The sequence below is a fragment of the Aureobasidium namibiae genome (assembly GCF_000721765.1).
Source record: "Aureobasidium namibiae CBS 147.97 unplaced genomic scaffold scaffold_23, whole genome shotgun sequence".
Lineage (NCBI taxonomy): Eukaryota > Fungi > Ascomycota > Dothideomycetes > Dothideales > Saccotheciaceae > Aureobasidium > Aureobasidium namibiae.
The window spans coordinates 143652-162891 of record NW_013581186.1 but is presented as its reverse complement, the minus strand read 5'-3'; the positions used below and the strand labels follow the sequence as shown (position 1 = coordinate 162891).

At 52.0% G+C, this 19240-nt stretch overlaps 7 protein-coding genes across 7 annotated transcripts; 2 read left to right on the top strand and 5 right to left on the bottom strand.

The window, feature by feature from the left end:
• Positions 1-104: 104 nt before the first annotated feature.
• On the top strand, positions 105-860 carry M436DRAFT_85904 (adenylylsulfate kinase; the record flags this gene model as incomplete). The annotated part of the gene is made up of 3 exons (XM_013567752.1): positions 105-112; positions 169-421; positions 501-860. The coding sequence occupies 3 exons, from the start codon at positions 105-107 to the stop codon at positions 858-860; spliced, it is 621 nt and encodes a 206-aa protein (XP_013423206.1).
• A 277-nt stretch (positions 861-1137) lies between these two features.
• Positions 1138-2434, bottom strand: M436DRAFT_57068 (vacuolar ATP synthase subunit C; the record flags this gene model as incomplete). Its single annotated transcript, XM_013567664.1, has 3 exons — positions 1138-1338; positions 1394-1984; positions 2042-2434. The coding sequence occupies 3 exons, from the start codon at positions 2432-2434 to the stop codon at positions 1138-1140; spliced, it is 1185 nt and encodes a 394-aa protein (XP_013423118.1).
• Positions 2435-2768: 334 nt separating this feature from the next.
• On the bottom strand, positions 2769-6590 carry M436DRAFT_57375 (uncharacterized protein; the record flags this gene model as incomplete). The annotated part of the gene is made up of 2 exons (XM_013567719.1): positions 2769-2895; positions 2932-6590. 2 exons carry the CDS (start codon positions 6588-6590, stop codon positions 2769-2771), a joined length of 3786 nt encoding a protein of 1261 aa, XP_013423173.1.
• Positions 6591-9594: 3004 nt separating this feature from the next.
• Positions 9595-10832, top strand: M436DRAFT_76522 (uncharacterized protein; the record flags this gene model as incomplete). The annotated part of the gene is made up of 2 exons (XM_013567751.1): positions 9595-9843; positions 9894-10832. The coding sequence occupies 2 exons, from the start codon at positions 9595-9597 to the stop codon at positions 10830-10832; spliced, it is 1188 nt and encodes a 395-aa protein (XP_013423205.1).
• Positions 10833-11226: 394 nt separating this feature from the next.
• Positions 11227-12546, bottom strand: M436DRAFT_57115 (uncharacterized protein; the record flags this gene model as incomplete). The annotated part of the gene is made up of 1 exon (XM_013567678.1): positions 11227-12546. The coding sequence occupies one exon, from the start codon at positions 12544-12546 to the stop codon at positions 11227-11229; it is 1320 nt and encodes a 439-aa protein (XP_013423132.1).
• A 672-nt stretch (positions 12547-13218) lies between these two features.
• Positions 13219-13695, bottom strand: M436DRAFT_9917 (uncharacterized protein; the record flags this gene model as incomplete). The annotated part of the gene is made up of 1 exon (XM_013567650.1): positions 13219-13695. A coding segment is annotated over one exon (477 nt), but the record flags the coding sequence as incomplete, so codon positions are not given.
• A 3478-nt stretch (positions 13696-17173) lies between these two features.
• On the bottom strand, positions 17174-18670 carry M436DRAFT_57181 (alpha/beta-hydrolase; the record flags this gene model as incomplete). Its single annotated transcript, XM_013567690.1, has 1 exon — positions 17174-18670. The coding sequence occupies one exon, from the start codon at positions 18668-18670 to the stop codon at positions 17174-17176; it is 1497 nt and encodes a 498-aa protein (XP_013423144.1).
• Between the last annotated feature and the right edge of the window lie 570 nt (positions 18671-19240).

The following is a 19240-nucleotide window of genomic DNA, read 5'->3' as shown; positions in this document are numbered from 1 at the left end:
AATGGTAATAATCGGCGATTCCTGAATCTTTGCATATTGGTAGCACAGCTAGACATCTTTTCCCCTCCTCCAACCCCTCCATACCATATCTCCAATCTTCAAAAATGTCTACGTGAGTTCTAATCATTACTTCTTGCAATTCAAATGCTGACCTGAATTGACATATAGCAACATCACCTGGCACGCTGGTCTCACCCGCAAGGAGCGTAGCGAGCTCCGCAAGCAGCAGGGTGCCACCATCTGGTTCACCGGTCTCTCTGCCTCGGGCAAGTCGACCATCGCCACTGCTCTCGAGCAGCACCTTTTGCAGCAGGGTCTCGCCGCCTACCGTCTCGACGGTGACAACGTCCGCTTCGGCCTGAACAAGGACCTTGGCTTTGACGAGAAGAGCCGTAACGAGAACATCCGCCGTATCGCAGAGGTGTGTTTTGCTCTCTCTCTCCCCCAAACTCTCAAGTCGACATGAGTTTCAATAAAGCTGATCACATGAACTGCTCCAGGTCGCAAAGCTCTTCGCCGACTCGTCCACCCTCGCCCTAACCTCCTTCATCTCTCCTTACAAAGCTGACCGCCAAACCGCCCGCGAACTCCACGAAAAGGCCGAAAACACCGAGACCCCTCTCCCCTTCATCGAAGTCTACGTCGACATTTCCGTCGAAGAGGCCGAGAAGCGCGATCCCAAGGGTCTCTACAAGAAGGCCCGCGCCGGTGTCATCAAGGACTTTACCGGCATCAGTGCTCCCTACGAGGCCCCCGAGAAGCCTGAAATCCACATCGACTCGGCAAACACCAGTGTTGAGGAGGCTGTCGTCATCATCACAAAGTACCTCGAGGAGAAGGGTCTGCTCAAGCAGGGCTAGATGATCGTTGATACCCTTTTTTCGCATTCTCAAAAATTTGTATATAACGCTACCTCATGTACAACGGACATTTACTAAAAAGTACACCAAGTTGATCATGTTTTGTCTTACTTCTACTTGATGTATGGACAACCTGCAATGTTTGGGCTGGGTATAGAGTGTCTATGGACAAGGAAAAAACAAAAAGATTGGAAATAACAAGAGGAGAAAACGCTGGCCAGAACAAGACTAAGGCAGGGAAGCAGGAAGACGATATCGATCTATTTTTGTGCTTGCCTCATGCAATCTCGAACTGGTAGTAGACGTATGCGTTGTAGTCTTCACCACCAGCGTGACCGGTAGCTTGCAGTTCGTTGGCCGTTTGAGCATCGTCCTTGGTCACTCTGCCCTTCTTGTCGCGACCGAAGGCATTTCCACCGAGGTGTGAGTAGGCTCCGTCGAGGTTCTTCTTTACCTTTTCGACGACCTTTTTGTCCGTCTGTTGTTCGTGTTAGCTCTCGTGTATAGCTCAGCATTGTAGTTAAACTGCTTACCTTGACAAGACCGCAGACAAAGCTCAGAGGAAGACCATAGCGCAGGACCGTCTCGACAAAGACACGCAGAGCAAGAACGTGGATCCAAGCCATAACAGCATCACTGTATCCAGTGCGGCCCAGACGGAGAGCCTCACCCCAAACACGGCGCTCGTCCTTTTCAAGCTTCTGCTGCTCCTTCTCCTCGGCTTCGCGCCCACCCTCGGTGAACTTCCACTCACGGGGCGTCCAGCGCTTCTCGCGCACCTTGTGGACAAACTCGGCACTGTGCTTCTTGAAGACGGTGACAGCAAACAAGCTAAACTCGTCATCCTTGGCCAACTCCTGCGACGAGCGGGGCACCACCATGGGACACAGAGACTCGTAGCTCTGCAGGTAGTCCTTGACCTGGTTCTTGGGCACGGCGATCAGGTGTTGTTGCAGGTACTCGGAGGCGTCTGGCGCGAGGAGGTTGTTGGGGTTGACGACAGAGGACAGCGACTTTTGCGACAGGTTGCCGGTGCGCGAGCGCAGAGCAGTGGCCAAAGAGGTCTTTGTAGAGTTGTACTGGTTGAACTTGGTCTTGACGTCGTTGTCTATGCTGGCAATGTCCTGTGATGCTCTCATTAGTCAAATGCGACGATGCGGACAGAGACGCAAGACACGAACCTTCTGGAGCATGTCGACCAGCTCTGAAATGGGCTTCTCAGCGCGGTACTTGACCTTGTTCCATTGGAAGGTCTGCAGATAGTGGTCGACGGGTTTGTCGTTGACGTTCTTCTGGTCGGCCATCTTGTCCTCATCGCCCTCGAGGATGTTCTTCAGCGAGTCGGCGACCTTCTCGACGACACCTTTGCATCCTTGTTCCAGCTTCTGCAGGTCGTCGGCCTGCTGCACCAGGGCGTCCAGTGTGCCAATCTTGAACGAGGGCAGGTTGAAAGGATACGTCGTGCCGTTGTCGGTCGACACGACGGCTCTCAGCGCCGTCAGAGCTTCGTCGGCGTCATTTGAAGGCGAGATGGATGTCGGTAGCGACACGAGACAGAAGGTCGATTTGGACATGTTGTCGTCTGGTTGCTTGCTGTCCAGCTCAATGCTCGTCGTTGTTGCCCGGTGATGTGACCGACGCCAATCTCGCCCTCGGTCGTTTCGGCTCAGCCCTACCTCATTTCGTCATACCTCTGTCTTCGTACTCACCACAACCAAGGGCAACGACAAGCTCACACAAAGTCCAAGTCTTCTTTTGATACAAGTTGGCAACCGACTATCTTTACACATGTCTATACACCCTAAACTCCTGCGCTATGCCCAGATTCCTGCCCATTTCTCTTTTATCGTCCTCAAATCCTTTAATCTTGGTGCCGTCTTGACAGTCAAGTGAATACAAAGCACTGCCTTAGAACATGTCCATCTCATCTCCCGCAGTCAATGCGAATCTGCCTTGCTGCATCTCGCTTCTGCGGTCCAGCTCTGCCTGGTACTCCTTGCGCACATCTTCAAGCGTAACGATCTTGCGCTTCTTGCTGTGGCTGGCTGACACGCTCTTGCCACGCTGGTACTCCTCTTCGACCTTCTCTGCAAGAATCCACCCCTCGTCCTTGCCGCAGCATGCGAGTGTGTTGATGAGAACCAAGTATGCCTCGACCAAAGTCTCATCATCTGGTTCAAACACTTTGGCCGTGCTGTGTCTTAGGCGTTGCAGACGCTCGAACAATATCTCAGCAGCTCCACGGAAGTCGTTGTTGTGGATGCGCCATGTGTACATGACTTGGTGGTACTGAGGCTGACCAGGTGTCGGTGTTGGAGAGATGGACAGATGCTTGCGTGCTAATGACAGCAGAATATCGTCAACCTCGGGAAGAAGATATTCAGGGAACGGAAGCGAAAGAAGTGTGTTCATCCTGTTTGTGGCGATAAGCGACTGTAGCAAAGCTTGAAGTGAAGTTTTGCGTAGCGCAGGATTTCCAAAGACAAGCAGAGCGTCCAAGGCAGGCCTGTAGCGGCAGATCTGCAACGAGGCGTTGAACACGCGCATCAGAATGTCTTCCTTCAGCTCGCGCACCCGCAACAGCTTGATTTCCTCCATCGCCAAGTTGACCTTTGTGGCCGCAGGGCTACCGTGCATTCCCTGCTTGCGTGTGTCTAGGTCGATCAACGAGTTGTCGTCAAAGTTCTCAAAGTTCACTGCAAACTCCTGAGCAGCAAGCGAGGCGAAGTCAGCCGTGTAAGAATACAGCCGGCTGCGCTCGAATAGGTACGAAATGTGCAGATAGTAACGAGGGAGTCCATCGTTGAAAAAGTTGCGCGCCTGAGGATCGATCAAGCTTGACGTATCCAGTTCATCGATCCTTTGATCCCTCTCTCCGGAAGCGAGTTTCTCGGCTGCTTGTCTGAAATACTCGGCGGCCAGAGCATATTCTCCGATTGCGAGGTTCAGTCTTCCTCGAAGATAGGAAGCCCAGGATCCTTCAGGTACGAATTTGAGGAAGTCCATGGCCAGATCGTAGTCCTGATGCTTCAAGAGGTTGCCCAAGACATGCCAGACAACACCATTGTAGGCATTGGAAATGTTAGCTCCATATGTCCATGCACGGCACCAGTAAGTGATGAGGAACGGTAGAGTTTCCGAAGCTGGGAATCGCAAGCTATGCCAGTCCCCGATGAAGATGCTTTCAAGCACCGTCAGAGTGGGATGGTACTGTGATTTGTTAGATTTGGAGACGGGGCTGTCGAGGGCATCCTTAGCCTTCTTCGTTGGTTCCTCTCGCACATTGCTAGCAAGCCACAACAGAACATTGTGTTCCTTGAGCTTCACAACCAGCTGCTCGTACAACTCCGAAGGCCTGAAACTAGGCGAAAGTTCCTCCTCCTCGAGATCACCAGCCATAAAGACTACCAAAGCGAGGAGGTCAAGAATGATATCTCTTGTCAAGGTAAGCGTGTCCTGAGCGCCGCGTATCGTTGCCTTGTCGCCGTAGCGGGTAAGTGCTTGGTCTCCTTCACCACCTTGTTCGGGCTCAGCGAGGCGTTCGACAGCAGCGTAAAACAGCTCATTGTCCAAGTCACCAAGTCCACCAAGTTCTTGCATCGACTCTGTTAGTTGGTTGAAATCCTCATCCGAAACTTCAGTGTGGAGGGCACAGAGTTCGTAGAGCTGCCGCAAGTCTCCGAGGTGTTTATCCTGGGTCCCATTTGGTGTCGTGTCGTTGGCGCCAATCTTGAGAGCATCTTCGGCACTCGCCGTTTCAAAGACAGTCTGAAATTCTGAAGAAAGTCCTCTTCTGAAAGTTCTCGCACCAGCAAGAAGACGGCCAATGTGCACGCTAGTCTCGTCGGTCAGATGGTCAGCAAGGGGCATGGAGTTGACGATGAAGGAGTCTTCTTGAGTAAGGAAAACATCCCTGTTGAGATTCATGACTTCAACTTCGGAACATTGCCTGACGGGGCCGACTTGATCTGCTCTGATTGACCAAGCAAGGTCTGTTTCCATGTCGAATGCCAAAGAGAGAGATTCACCACGTCTAGTGTGAAGGTGTCGAACTAGACCAAAGAAGACGTGCCATTGCGCAGCGATCTCGGACTGGTACCTGTCGAAATCTAAGTGACCCTCAGAATCTTGATCGACACTGATTTTGGCGGCAATCGCATCGCAGATTCTCCCCTTGAGTGGAATCTCCTTGATCGATCGAGATGAATCAGTTGAGAGTTTCAAGCCTTTCTTGTAGATGTGCAAAGCGCTTTCAAGCATAGACACGCTGAACCTGCCGGGATAAAAGAAGAAGTCCAGCCATTGATCGCTGAGACTGGAACAATCTTCTACCCTGAGCTGAATATCAGCATCGCCTGGAAATGAGGGGTCTTCCATTAGAGCCTCAATGGTCAGAGAACCATCGTCGACAAAGGCCCAGTTGTTGCGCCATGCATCTTCGAGATCCTCAGGTCCACAAAGCAGATCGAAGGTTAAAGTGAAGATCTTGCAGACAGTACCAGATCTGACACGGATCCACAGTTGAGTGTTGCGCCAGCCTTTAGATGGACGAACGTGGTACTCAACAAGTTGCCAGGCGTTTGTGTTCATCAGCTCGTCAAGAGGAGGGATGAGTTGAGTGTCTGGTTGAACGTCACGGATGCCAAACTCGATATCATCAGCATCCATGATTGCCCAGAACTTGAACTGGTGATCTTTTGGAGAGTTCGTGACAGCGTAGTACATGTCGCCGTCGGGACTACCGTCGACTTGAAGAAGCTTGAGAAGAGTTCCTGGAGCAGTGTTCATCACAAATTGGGATGAGGCAGATTGCAAATCCCTATTGTTCTCATTGAGAAGGTCGGTCTGGACACCCAGCTTTCCGGTTTGTGTATTCCATGCTTTCAGAGTATGGTTCAGGCACACGGTAAAAACATGAGCTGTATCCGGGGATAAGGCAATAGCAGCGGCGGTTGAGGGCTCGAGGTCCAGGCCGTTTATTTTTATGGGATTACTTCTCATAGAGAAGAAGGTCTTGAAGGATGATCCCCAGCCAGGTTCGCTGAATGAAGTCTCATGCCACGATCCTTGGCCCTGTCCGACGTTTCTTGTGAGGCGCAACAGGCCACCATCGCCGAGGGAAACGAGCAAGTCCATCGAACTAAGAGCGACGAGCTTGTAAGGTACTCGGAAGCTGAAAGAAGGCGACTGGTAGACCTTGAAACAGCTGGTGGGATCGAACTCGGCAGGCGAGGGCAGCGAGCCACGAAGGAGGAGGTCTTTGCGCAGGGTGAAGGTAAAGAGTTCGTTGCTGGTGGTCAGGACGAAGACTTCGAGGGCGTCGCGCTCGACAGCATCGGCGAAGGCGACTCCATTGGCCCTGATGGGGTTGCTGAAGCTCAGAGCGAAGGTGATGACGCTTTCTTGGGTGTTTCTGCGGGCTTGGATCAGGTCGACACTCTGAATGTGTAGCAGCTTGCCCTCCTCGAGCACGCGCCAGAGGAAGCATCGCGGGTTCCTGTTCTGGCGACGGAAGAAGATGGAGGACTCGGTGGCCAGGTGACGTTTCGCGTATGCATCTTCATCGGCGTCGGCTAGGATGTCATCGGCCCTTGGACGTTTGCGCGAAAAGAACGAGGATGGGCCTTCGGTAGGAATGTGTAGGGTCGAGTTGGCGTAAGTAGGCTCGATGTTCAGGCAGGCCTCGGTGTACAGACAGGGCGCCAGTGGAGCTGTCACGGTCAATGCCATTGTATCTCCATGTAATGTCGACCTGAGATTGTCGCTGGTCGACGGAAGAAATTCGATGCGCGTTTGCTGTGATGATGGCGCGCCGAGCTGCCACTGAAGAAGACCAAACTTCCAAACTTCCGCGACTGGAGCTGCCCCGGCTTTTGCATGGGACCGAGACCAACTTTCACTCGTCCATCATCGCTTCACTTGCACCAGACACACATCTGGTCGAAACTGACTTTGATAGAAGAAAAACATTGTAATTTTTCTGTGCTGTCACTCAGCTACTCTGCGTAACTCCGAGCCATCGTCCAGACCTTTATCTTGTCATGCCGCAAATGCTCGTCCTGCTAACGCCAAGCCAAAAATGCAACACCATTATTCCCAGCCTCCTGGTATCTTGAAACAAAAAAGCAAGCTCAAAAGCAATATCCTCGTCCCTCATGTACACTGTCTTCTTTCCGTCGCCTAGTTGTTGTCGAGATCCTTGGGGCTAGGGTCGCCGATGCCGTCCTCCTTGATGGCGAACATGGCGTCGCTCTCGGGTAAGCAGGGGCTGTCGTAGATCTTGCATATTCTGGTCTCGCCACGACCCTTCTTCAAACTGAGACGTGTTGTACTGGCGTGTGCGATAATGTTTCCACCAATAGGCTTCTTCGGGTCCGGGTTGAACATGGCACTTGGTCCACCATCTACCTGTGCCACTACCTGGTTGGTGATAAGCACTGCAATACCAAACTCGTCTGCCAGGCGCTGCAGTGTGCGCATGAACTTTGCCAGATGTGTCTGTCTTGACGACAGCTCGCCACGTCCTGAGAAGTCGGTGCGGTAAAGTGCTGTTGCCGAGTCGACAATCAAGAGCGAGAAGCGTGTTTCGGTCATCATTTGTGCCGCCTGGTTGAGTAGATCAAGCTGATGCTCCGAATTGTATGCGCGCGCGTATGCGACATTGTCGAGAACTTCTTCCCCTGAAAGCCCGTATCTTTGCGCCACTGCAAGCAGACGAACCGGTCTGAAAGTACCTTCGGTGTCGATGTAGAGGCACTTTCCCTCACCACCACCCATGTCGAAGGGTAGCTGGCACGTCACTGCCAGAGTATGGCACAGCTGACTCTTTCCCGTTCTGAATTCACCAAAGACTTCGGTGATGGATCCTGTTTCAATTCCTCCTGCGAGTAACGTGTCGAGCTGCTTGGAACCAGTCGTGATAGAAATGAGTTCACTGCGACGTGCGTGCATCTCGGTGGCGGTCGTGAAGCCCATAGGCACAAGTTTTGCGGCTAGGAGCTGTATTAGCAACGGCGCAAATGATCAGAAACAACAATAGCATACCTTCTACAAGAACCTTGGTCGCCTTCTGCTCCGACACACCCTTGATACGCTCAAGCACCATCTTCGGAGTGTACGCCACTGATTCGACAGTGTGGAAACCACCTTCGACAAACAGTTGGATATCTCTCTTGGTCAAACCTGCCATTCCCTGTACTTTACTTAGTCCGTGATCAAAGGAATACACACATGGCAATATCTTACCTCTAGAGCAGAGAGTGGCGTGGGTGCACCAGGCCCGCCAGCGGCGCCATCTTCGTAGCCAGACTGAGATGCGAGTTCTTGTCCTTCGGCACTCATTGTGGTAGTGTCTTGGTCTGTTTCAGGGAAGAGAGGGTGTGTTAGGAGCGTGATTGTCGAAGACCAAATGTCAGAAGGAGGCGAACATTTTATCGTCAAGTCATCCTTAAGGGCAGACGCGACTAGCGCGATTGTAGCCTTTGTAACGTGGGGAAATCGCCACAAGCACAGGCAAGAGCGATCGTGTCTGACATGTGGTTACCACACGCTGCCACGTGATCCATAAACATGTCCAGAAAGGAAACTGCTGTCAACCGTTCACATCGAGATGCCTTTTCATATGGATAATTCGTCAGTCTTCTATCATGAAAATTTGATCTGCTTTGCCTCGCCATCACGCCGCTGATCTGCTTTGCCTCGCCATCACGCCGCGGAAGACCAACCCCGAGGAGCGTGCCGGTCCGAATTGCGCCTTTCCAGTAAAGTGATCCATCTCGCTTTACGACATGAATTCGGAGATCCTCCTTCGATTGATTTCTCAACCATTGACTAGGGCTCATCCTCCGGCCAGTTGCAGACACTTTCACCTTCATTCATGCAATGAGCCCAGAGATTGAGGAAGAGTCAAGAGTTGTCTACATTGATCGATTTATCTCGGCTTCTCAGGTGAGTCGCTAAATTGCAATGCTGCATTCTTCAACAACGGCGATTTTCCGAACATCACGCCGAAGGCCAGCGTCGGTGTACTGAGCAGCTGCGGTTGTTGACGGCCAGCTATTATGCTGTCATGAATTCAACCTCAATCCGTAAGACTTCGCTTTAGCCAACTTTGAAGCTGAGCGAAGGCATTTTCTGTAACACTGCACGCAGCTCGCTCTTTCAGGACTACCGCCTTGAAAGCCTGGAGTCACCTGAGGTCGGACGAAACACGAACAGTGGAGACAAATGAACCCGACGCAATGGTTCCTTATGTCAAAGGACCCTTGACTGTCAAACCAACTTCGTGTTGGAACGTGCATCAATGCTTGCAGCCTCACAAAGGTATCATAAGCTGCAGGTCTTTCAGTGAGTCGACAAGCTCCACCTAAAAGCCCTCTTCCGAATATGTTCCATCGCATCTTTTGCCTGTCGCATCGACAAATGGCTCATGCATGGTCCTCAAAGCAGCCTCAAAGATGCCGATACAGTCAAGCCCTAAGGGCGGCGTAGTCGGTAAGCGAGGTGATCAGAGCCTCGAAAAGATATCGGAAACCATCGTTTCTTCCTATGCCAAACTCTATCGTATGGAGTCGTTGATCCAGGCTGTAGGTCATTCGCTTTCTCCCTACTGCTTGTAGCGATATTCTACCTTCTATTCTTTCCTTGCCTGTTCTTTTCCGCCAACACTACCAACATGGACGTCGTAGCAGACGCAGCACAGAGAGTGGCTGCGATCGGGCCTCGTACAGTCGTCATGTTGATCGTAGCCGTGGTCTTTCTCATCTTCTCATGGACTTCATTTGCGCTGCGGGTCTATGTGCGAGCCATTTTGCTACGCTCGTTTGGCTGGGATGACTGGACGATGCTGCTCACAATATGCTTGTCCACAACGTGTTGCAGTCTCCTGATGTGCATTGAGCGAATCGAGAACGGTGACGGACCGCAACGAGCACTGGAAGAAGGCATTCGTGCTCAAATAGACTTGCTCAACTATTTGATGAAGGTTTGTTATAGCTGCTATGTCTCTTGCATTAATGCTAACTATGCTTTCAGTACATCATATCCCTGATGGGCTTATATATCCTGACCACCGTCGCATTGAAGATCAGTCTAGCCATCTTCTTCCTCCGAATCGTCGTTCGGCAATGGCAAAGAAGGGTCATCTGGATAACCACGGCAGTCTACACGATCTACGCGACCGCTTTTGCCTTCGTCGCCGTCTTCCAATGCGGAATTCCAACCAACTTTCTCATCAAAGAAGCAGTCGGCATTTGCATCAAAGACGATGTACTCCAACCCTTGAACTACATTCACGCATCTCTAAACGCCGTCAGCGACTGGACATTTGCGTTCTTACCCGTCTTCCTACTCTGGAACTCTCAAATGCCACGGTCTGCAAAGATATCCGCTGGCCTGTTACTCAGCCTCGGCGCGGTGGGCAGTATCATCTCTCTCGTCCGGATTGCCTACATCCCTGGCTTGAAGACCGGACCTGCGTTTTTCACAGACGCCATCAACATAGGCGTTTTCAGTCTCATCGAGCCAGCTATAGGACTCAACGCAGCATGTTTAGCTACACTACGCCCTTTATTCAAGAACATGGTCGGCAAAGTCCGCAGCAATGCCACAAACACAACGAATAGCGAATCATCACCCAGCGACAATTCAAAAAGCTCCTCACGCAAACCCATCTACTCAGGCGCCAGATTCGGCGAACGCGGATATTTCCAAATGGACGATGATGCCAAACATCACAGCAACATGGGAAACTTTACCAGCGTGGTCGGTGATTTGAAGCGTGGAACGCAGCAAAATCAAGTGTACGAGTTGAAACAAATGACTCGGCAATCGCGGTCAATGGAAGGTGCGAGGGTAGGGTCGCTGCAGAACAAGAGTTGGTTTCCTGATGATGAAGTGTCGATGACTAGACGGGTCAATGTGTTTGACGAGGAAGCTGATGACTGGGTGCAACCACCGATCAGACTTGCGTGACTAAACTGCTTTATACACATCATTGAATTCATGTCTACTTGCACACACATCCTTTGACTGCATGGTGCCACATGCCCTTACTGATGCTCTAGATTGTTCATCTCAGTAAAAATGCCCCCGTGTGGCCGAATCTGAAACTCTGATCGAGGCAAGACATGCAGGACAAAGAACCGTTTCATCCGTGTGGATTTCTTGTCGCAAATGGACACGGGGCAGTAGAATCGATGAGATATATATTTTGTATTCGATGATAACAAAATGCTACGTAGGAATGCCTCTCAGGTATGAGAAGAGGGGAAAAAAGCAATATGACCAAAAACGCCAAGGGTATCGTATCGTTACAATCTGAAGCAAGAGGAGAGGAGAAAGAGAGAGAAACCACAGCATCCATCAATCAGTGTCGATGCGAATCACACTGTTCAATAAACCTATAGATCCCCTCGAAATTCTGATACTCGAGCGGACTCTGCGTATCTTCTTGTTCGCCGGAACTAGAATAATGCAGAGACTCATAGTCTGAAGCCACACCCGGGCTATCGAATTCAAAGTCCAGTTCTGAGAGCGTATCTGATTTGATTGCCAGATCGCAGGCGACACTGCTTTCTGAGGGTGTGATCATCGTTTGCCAGTCGATGGGCTTGGTATAACTCCTCGATGGCGATTCGTAGAACTCGCTGCCAGACTCGGATTCCTGTGCGCTCGGGGCAAAGGGGAAGAGCAGGGCAATCTCAGAGCCGACGTAGTCGTCAAAGTCTTCGTCTTGGGCAGTGATGCCACGCTGGATTTGTAGCTCGTCGCGTAATCTGTCGACGGTATCGGCATCGCAACCGGGGAAATGGATGCGGAGTGATGAGCCTTCGTATGTGATGGGCAAGTCTCCTAGGGTCGAGAGCTTGTTGAGGTCGCTGAGGACAGCGGCCAGATCCTTTAGTGAGCGGGAGAAATCGACGGTGAGACCATCGAGGAGACCGTCGGAGTTGACGTGCTCGGTATCGGCGTAACCGGCAACAGCCTCAAGAGAAGTCAAGGCGGTGATGGTGGGGTTGATAGGGAAAGAGATGTAGGAGCCAGGGGTCTGCTTGGGGAGCGAATGCAGCTTCTTGGCGGTGTCGTGCTGAGTGATGGTAACAGTCTTGTACGACTTCTCTCCACGAGGGTTGACGCCATTGAATTGAGCCTTGTTTCCAGATACGAAAAAGGCACGGACAGCCTGAGAGACGTTCTGGACGACTTGTGCTTGGCTGGCGGGGCCGTGAGAGAAGTATCTCTGGCCTCCAACGCGACCGCCTCCGAGCGAGTAGCCTCCAGATGTGCGTCCTAGGGTGCCTCCGGTGAGGTTGGGTCTCAGAGTGGAAGCGAAAGGAGCGCGGCCAGAATGACAGATGACAGCATTGCCAACGCTAGACTTGGGCAGAGAGCTGCGCTTGTACTGGTGTCCAGAGGATTGCTCGGCAATCGATGCGAAGCGACGAACAGTGTCCTTGAAGGTGGAGCGTGAGGAGCTGCTGAACCAACGGCTTTGTTGCTGTCTGATGCGAGCAGCAGGGTGAAGTGGCTGTCTTGCAGAGCTGCGGGCCAGGACAGGCTGGAGTTCAGCGCGTGCCGGCTGGGCTACTTTGCTCTGGACAGCCTTCTGGACTTGTTTGGCAACTGCCTTCCATGTTTTGGCATGCCTCGTCAAGAGGCTATGCCAGTATCCCGCTATGGGTGGCATGATGAATGTGATTCGTCGAGCAGTAGGAGTGACCAGAAGAGAAAGGTGCAGGATAGCAGCTGCCTAAGTAGTCAGGGCAGGATGCGGGGAGAGGTGGCGCAGACGGGTGGCGACTCGGAAAGACGCGATCATCTAATCTTATCTCGGGTCTCTCAGGCTTTGCTTGCTGTCAGTCTTAACTTCACTTCCTTACTGTAATCATGTTTGGATCATTCAATGAGCGAAGGGTTTCGGGTATTTACAAATCATAAACATAGCTTTTCTGCCCCATCATCCACCTTCTAATCCTGCCAACAGCAATCTTGCCCAAATGCAACGGGGCAAACTTCAACCACATCAAAATCAAGAAAAGAGAAGAATTGAGAAGGAAAGGCATCAAGGAAAAGTAAAGAGAAAAGAAAGAAAAGAATCCATAACCAGGACAATTTTACCATGTCGGCGTGTGTGTGCAAAGAAAGCAATCAAGAACCCCCGTCTCCCTACCCATCCCTGCAGCTAAACGTTGCTTTTGGTGAAGCACAAAGATGCGCCTTTTTGCCCGCCCATGCTGGAAGATAATCTATCACCGGCTTTTGTCCCATGCTTGAAATAAAAACGCCCTGAGTAACGCCCATAGCATATGTGACTTTTTCGAAAAACAAAAAAACAGTCAAAGTAATAATGAAATTATGCCTCAAGCTCCGCCTTGAGGTCTGCGTCGATCATCTCACCAAACTTCTTGCGGTTACTGACGTTGAATGAAGAGCTTCGCCACGACTCGCGAAGCTGGCCGAAAGCAATGCGCTCACCACCGGCCTTCTCGGACTGAAGAAGCTCGATGAAGTGACGTCCCACATGCTCGCGGATGGGGATCTGGCTGGCCAAAGCCTCGCTATAGTACTTGATAAGGTTGGCAATGCCGGTAGAGTTGTGACGCTGAGCAGCGTCGGCAAAGGCAAGGTGACGGAACTCGGCGTACATGCTCGAGTTGAAGTTGCGGATCAGGAAGTGCGACCAGAACTGGTAAAGAACGTCCATGTCGTAAGGGCAGGTGCCTGTGGCTGCAACTTCACGCTGCGACAGGGCCTTGCCGCGAAGGTGGCTGTACATCTCGTGCGTGGTGTCCTCGGGAAGGGTCTCGACAGGTGAGTTCTGATCCTTGACCCAGAACAGAGTTACTGCAGGACCGTCGACAGCAGCGGCATCGCCGTTGGTAGCGACCTGCTGTTCGGGCTGGCTGGTAGGAGGCTTGCTTTCAGGGACATTGGTCTTCTGGACTTCTTCGTAGATGTTCTTTGAGTCAATAGATCCATCGGAAAAGGTCCTGGTTCCTGCGGTATGGTACGGAGCACGACGAGGAGTCTCCTCATGCTTGCGGACGACGACGGTCAGGTTGTCAATTTGTGTGCTAGGGAAGTTGTCTGGCTCACCACCCATGTCCTCAGCGGGAATGAAGTAGCTGCCCATGGGCGACATGCCATTCTCGCGGTGAGGCGACTTGGCTTGACGGCCTCTGAACTCTTCAAATCCAGCATTCTCGGCGAACTGCTCCATGCCACCAGGGAAGAAGGGTGCAGCCATTCCAATGTGAGGAACAGCAGGACGCTCAAACGACACTGGGCCGTCATTCTGAGCAGAGGGGTCGCGCTCAGCCATGGGCAGAACCCACATCTCCCAGTCGCCAGCCTTTCGTAGACGATCCTTTCCATCTTGGCCGGTACGGAGTTCGATGTTTGGCGAGTTAAGGCATACATACTTCAACAGCTCGTAGTCGGTGGTCAAAGACTTCAATCTGTTGAAGTCAGCAACGAATGTCAGGAAGACAAATCCTTGGGAGTCCATGTGTTTGCGGAAGAAAGTGTCCTTGACCAGGTTATCCAGGGAGAAGTAGTACTCGATTTGCTGTGAGATTGCGGGAACCATGTACATCTGCTCAGCTCCGGGCTGGTAAGCAGGGACGGGTGGCATGTAACCACCATAGAATTCAGGTGCGAAGCCTTGAGGAACCATCATGGGGTAGCCAGGGTACTGGCCACGGCCATAGTCGAAAGGTATGGATTGGGAGCGCATGCCTCCACGGAAGCCACCACGGCTCTGCTGAGGGAAATGACCACCACGAGGAGGGAAGGAAGGGGCTGCAGGAGTGAAATCGCCAGGGAAGCCATTGCTGTAGTTTTGAGCAGAAAAGTGGCCGTTGGTAAGACCGCCACGGTGTCCACCTCTTCCACGCTTGCTTGTCTTGGACTCGCGGAACGATGACTGGTTATCGAAGGAGCGCTCCTTGTTGGCAGTCTTTGTGGCCTCTGAGTGAGCTCCATTGGGAGCGTCTGCGTGTAGCGAGGCAGCAGACTGGCGACGAGCGGATGGCTCGAACTTGCGAGGGGATTTGTTGCGACGAGCTGAAGTGTGACCCTTGGAGGCGCCATTGGTGACAGGGGTTTCGTGAGACACACCATTGGTCGAGGCAGCATCCTTGGGTTCTTCGACCTTGACGGGCTTGGGCGGTGGAGGCATGGACTCGCGGTCTGCCTCGGCATTCGCAGCAGCGATCTGTTCCTGAGCAGCGTCGACAGGCTTTGACGCAGACTTTTCTCCATTCTGACCGTTCTGGTAAGTTGTGCGGCCAGTCATATTGCTTCCACCACGAGCGCCTCCACGAGTAGCAGTACGGGGAGCTCCCCTTGTGGGCAAGGTGGTCTCGAAGACAGCGGTAGGCACGTAAGGGAGGTTAACCCATTCGGTCTTCTTGGTAGCCGGTGCGGTGCTGGTCTCCTTTGGCGCCTTCTCCTCCTGAACTTGAGTCTTCTTGCGCTCCTCCTCGCGAGCGGTCTCCATGGTAGGCCATGCAACATCGCTTGTTGGTGGAGGAGCTGAACCGTTTGCCCGAGCTTTGGGTACCTCCGAGGTCTGACGCTGCTCACGATTCCTTGTGCTGCTAGCAACGGGCTTCTTTGTATCTGAATTCTTTGCCTTGTCGGCCTTTCTTTCCTGCTTGCCGTTGGTGGTGACAGGTGCCGATGATGTGGGCTTGGTGTGAGTCATGGTCGATGCTCTTTGCTCCCAGATGTTCACGGACGGGATGAGAGCCTCGCGGTATCTGGGTTTTTGTTGCTTGGGAGTCTCCTCCTTGGCTTCGGTTGCATCGGTCTTCGAGTCGGAGTTTTCTGCTTTGGCGGGGCGATCCGAGTTCTGCGACTTGGTGTCCCATGTTGACTCGGAAGAGGCTCTGGTCGGTGTGGACAAGCCATCGTCGTTGTTGTTAGCAGATGTGACACTGGATGTGTCTCCTCCTGCATGGGCCTCGGCCTTGGAGTCGACTGTGAGACCATGAGGATCCTCGGTTACTGAGTTGGAAGACGGCGTTTCTGTACCAGATGCTTTTGCTGCAGAGCGGCCCTTGGCTGCTTGTGCGTATGAGAAAGACATGGCTGTAGAATCAGAGATTTCTCTCGTCTCTTTCTGAGCTGTCTTGTGGGCCCGGTTGGGCGGTTCCAAAGAAATTAGTTGAGAGCTGTCGCGCAGTCTCAACTTGTCCGGGAAGGTTCAAGGTTGACCTCCCCGCACGATATACACCAGGACAAGCGACTCAGGCTTGGACTTGAACAGGCGCAGGCTGACAGAGGACGTCAGTCGGGGACTCGTAGTTGGCGGTGTTGGATGCCGGGCTCCAGATGCGACGCGGCAGACAGGCGTTGGCTTCGCACACGTAAAACGAGCTCGGTCGAAATTGGAACGACAAGTGCAAGCAGAGAGGGCTTTCTTGGAGCGAGAGAAGAATACGACCAGAGTCCAGACGAGAAGGCGAACAATCAGCGAGCCAGCTCCGTCACTTTGTTCGTTCGGGCCGCAAGAAGCGAGTGGAAAGAAAATCTACTACAGTCAAGCCGTCAAGTGGTTTGGCGTTTGCGCTTTGCGCTTTTTTCCGAGCTTAGTCGCGCCTGGCACAGACCCTCGGTGAGCGCGACAAGCCGATCCGATTGAGTGAAAAGACGCGGCTGTTTTTCGTGAGGGGCACACTGCGGCAGAGGCCGGCTCATGAGCAGACTGACGGCTGACAACAACCAAGTCCAAGTCCAATGCTGGCTGGGGGGCTTCTGCACTGCTGAGGACACTCCAGACAGGTATATGGATGGCAAGAGCAGCGGGGCAGCGGGGAACAGGACGACGTGACGACATCTCATCCTGTCACTCTGCTGTCCTTAGACCGCAAACTCTGGGTCTATGCAGTTGGCTCATAGGATCCAGGCTGTAGTGTCCAAACACATCCCCGCCGCCAAACGATGGCTCGGCTTGCTGACTCACGTGCGTTGACGTGCATCCTTACATGCGTCTGTGGTGTCAGTCATCGAACGTGGAAGGTGAAAGGTGGAAGCAAGGGTCGTCCGTGGCAGCTGCCCGTAATCCTATCACATCGTTGATTGATCATGTCGACTGGTTTATAGAGATAGAGATCAACATCTCTGTCGTGTCGTCTTGAGCCAGCACGAGCTTTCCAGAAGTCCTTGTCGTCAACATCTCATCACCGATCTCAAGGCCAAGCACAGCTGTATCTCGGCAAACGCATGCTACACTGCACAGCAAGAGCGGGGCAGACCTGTACTGCGACCTCTCATGGCCTGATGTGTTGCAACTAACGCTACGAAACACTCTAGTTGTGCAGACTGATTCTCCCAGCTGCAAGGCTTCCAAACACTGCAGCCACATCGCTGGCATCTAGCTTGTTCACCTCATCCATCTGTCGTGTGCGTCTGCGAGCTGCAACCCCTCCATCATCAATCTCTCTAGTGTCTCCCAACGGTCCAAATGCCATGGTCTTGCGTATCGTCCAAGGTGCTTCTCCGTTGATGTACCAGATGAAGCGTCTCCTCAACTCTTTGCCGAGCTCCTCCGCTGATGGGTTCATCGTCATGTCGAATCCATTGAAGAGGTAGAGTAGGTCAACTGCATGGTGAGCTCGGGATGAAGGCTGCCATGGGTTGGCCTGATCAAACAAGTATCTATATACTTTCTTCCCCTCTTTCTCATATCTGTTTGCGACCAACGGTACTGGCAATGCAAAGCGAATGTCGTTCATAAAGTCCAATGCGCCGTGTCTGCATTGTGGTGCTCGAAACTTGTTGATGTAATATAGTTCCTTTAGCCTGTTGCTGGAAGAGTCTGCTTTTTCAAAGCATTCTACAATCTGCTCTGCTGACATTGCTTCCACGCCGTTACGCCACAGGACTGACTCGAACTCGCAGTCTCCGATTATCAGCTCTTGAATGTTGCCTGTGTTTTCTTGCCAGGCTGCAAAGCATTCGTCGTCCTGGAGAAATACTGATGGTATAGGTATCTCGGCTTGTGCTTCTAGCATCGCTTGTACTGAGGCTTCTCCGAAAGACGTGTATCCTTTCGCTTTTAGTTTGTCAAGAACCGGGTCTATGAGCATAATCTTCGCCCTTGCCTCCGGCTGTGGTGGCGACATGTGCAAGGACCCAGACATGAGAATACCACGCTTAACAGGAGCTCCACTCACAATCAATGCATGCACGAAAACAGCTCCTGCACTCTCTCCAGCAAGCGTGATATCGTCAGGATCGCCACCAAATCCAGCAATATACCGAGACACCCATTGAATAGCCAATTGCTGATCTTTGAAGCCAAGATTCTTGTTGCCGATGCCATCTCCAACATGAAACATGTTCAGTCTGTACTGCACAGAAACCACAATCATGGGCTTTGAGTGTATGGCTGACTCTGCAACAATCCTCGTCGTATCTCCAGCTTTGCTCGCTCCGTTCCCAAAACTGATAATCTGAGAGCCACCATGGATCCATATCATAACAGGCAGTCGAGCCCCATCACTCGGCGTATTGGCAGGAATAGTGATATCCAGATTCAAGCATTTGAACTCGTCCTCGGTTTCGTCGTAGAAGATGTCACCTTCTGGTGCTCGTAGAAGATGACCGATATCATACTTGTTTTGAGGACATCTTGGTCCCCACTGCTGACAATCTACTCGTTGTCCATTCCAATCGGTCTTCAATGTTGGTTCTTCAAATCTCTTGCTGATGGTTCCGTATTGGATTCCTCGGTATTGTGAGCAGGGATCGAGATCTATACTGACGAATGTAGCGTTCAGTTTGTCGTGATTGAGTTCAGGCATTTCGATTTGAAGGTGGTTCTTGATTTGATTGATCGGGAGGTCGGTTGCTCTTATACTGCTCCCCACTCGGCATGTGGGGTAGTGGGGCTGGTCAGTAGTCAAATGATCAAGTCAAAACGTGACCCTGTCCAAGTTCTCGCGGTCGCTCGCTCACATGATCTATCTTTACGTACTACTGGTATCCAAATACAGATACATGCATGACGAGTTTGTCTAGCTCAGCGCTCATGTCGGTGCTCGATGGCCTTGAAAGTGCTAGAATTGATCATGATCTTGGAAGGTCGATATGATTTTGCACACAGATCGGGACCATCTGCTAAAGTCGTTGTCCAGATTCTTCAAATTTGTACATCACAGTTGGTAGAGATACCTAAATGATTCACCTACCAGTATAGGCATAGGAGGCTACCATGAGTACATATGGGTCTATACTGAAGACGACATAGGCATCACGTCGCGGAGAAACATGCACATCGACCTCGAAAATGGTGGTAGAGGGTAGCACCCTGGCTTGTGAGCACAGACCTGTGGTAAGCGGCTGCGGATATTTCGCGCTAAAGACTGAGCCCT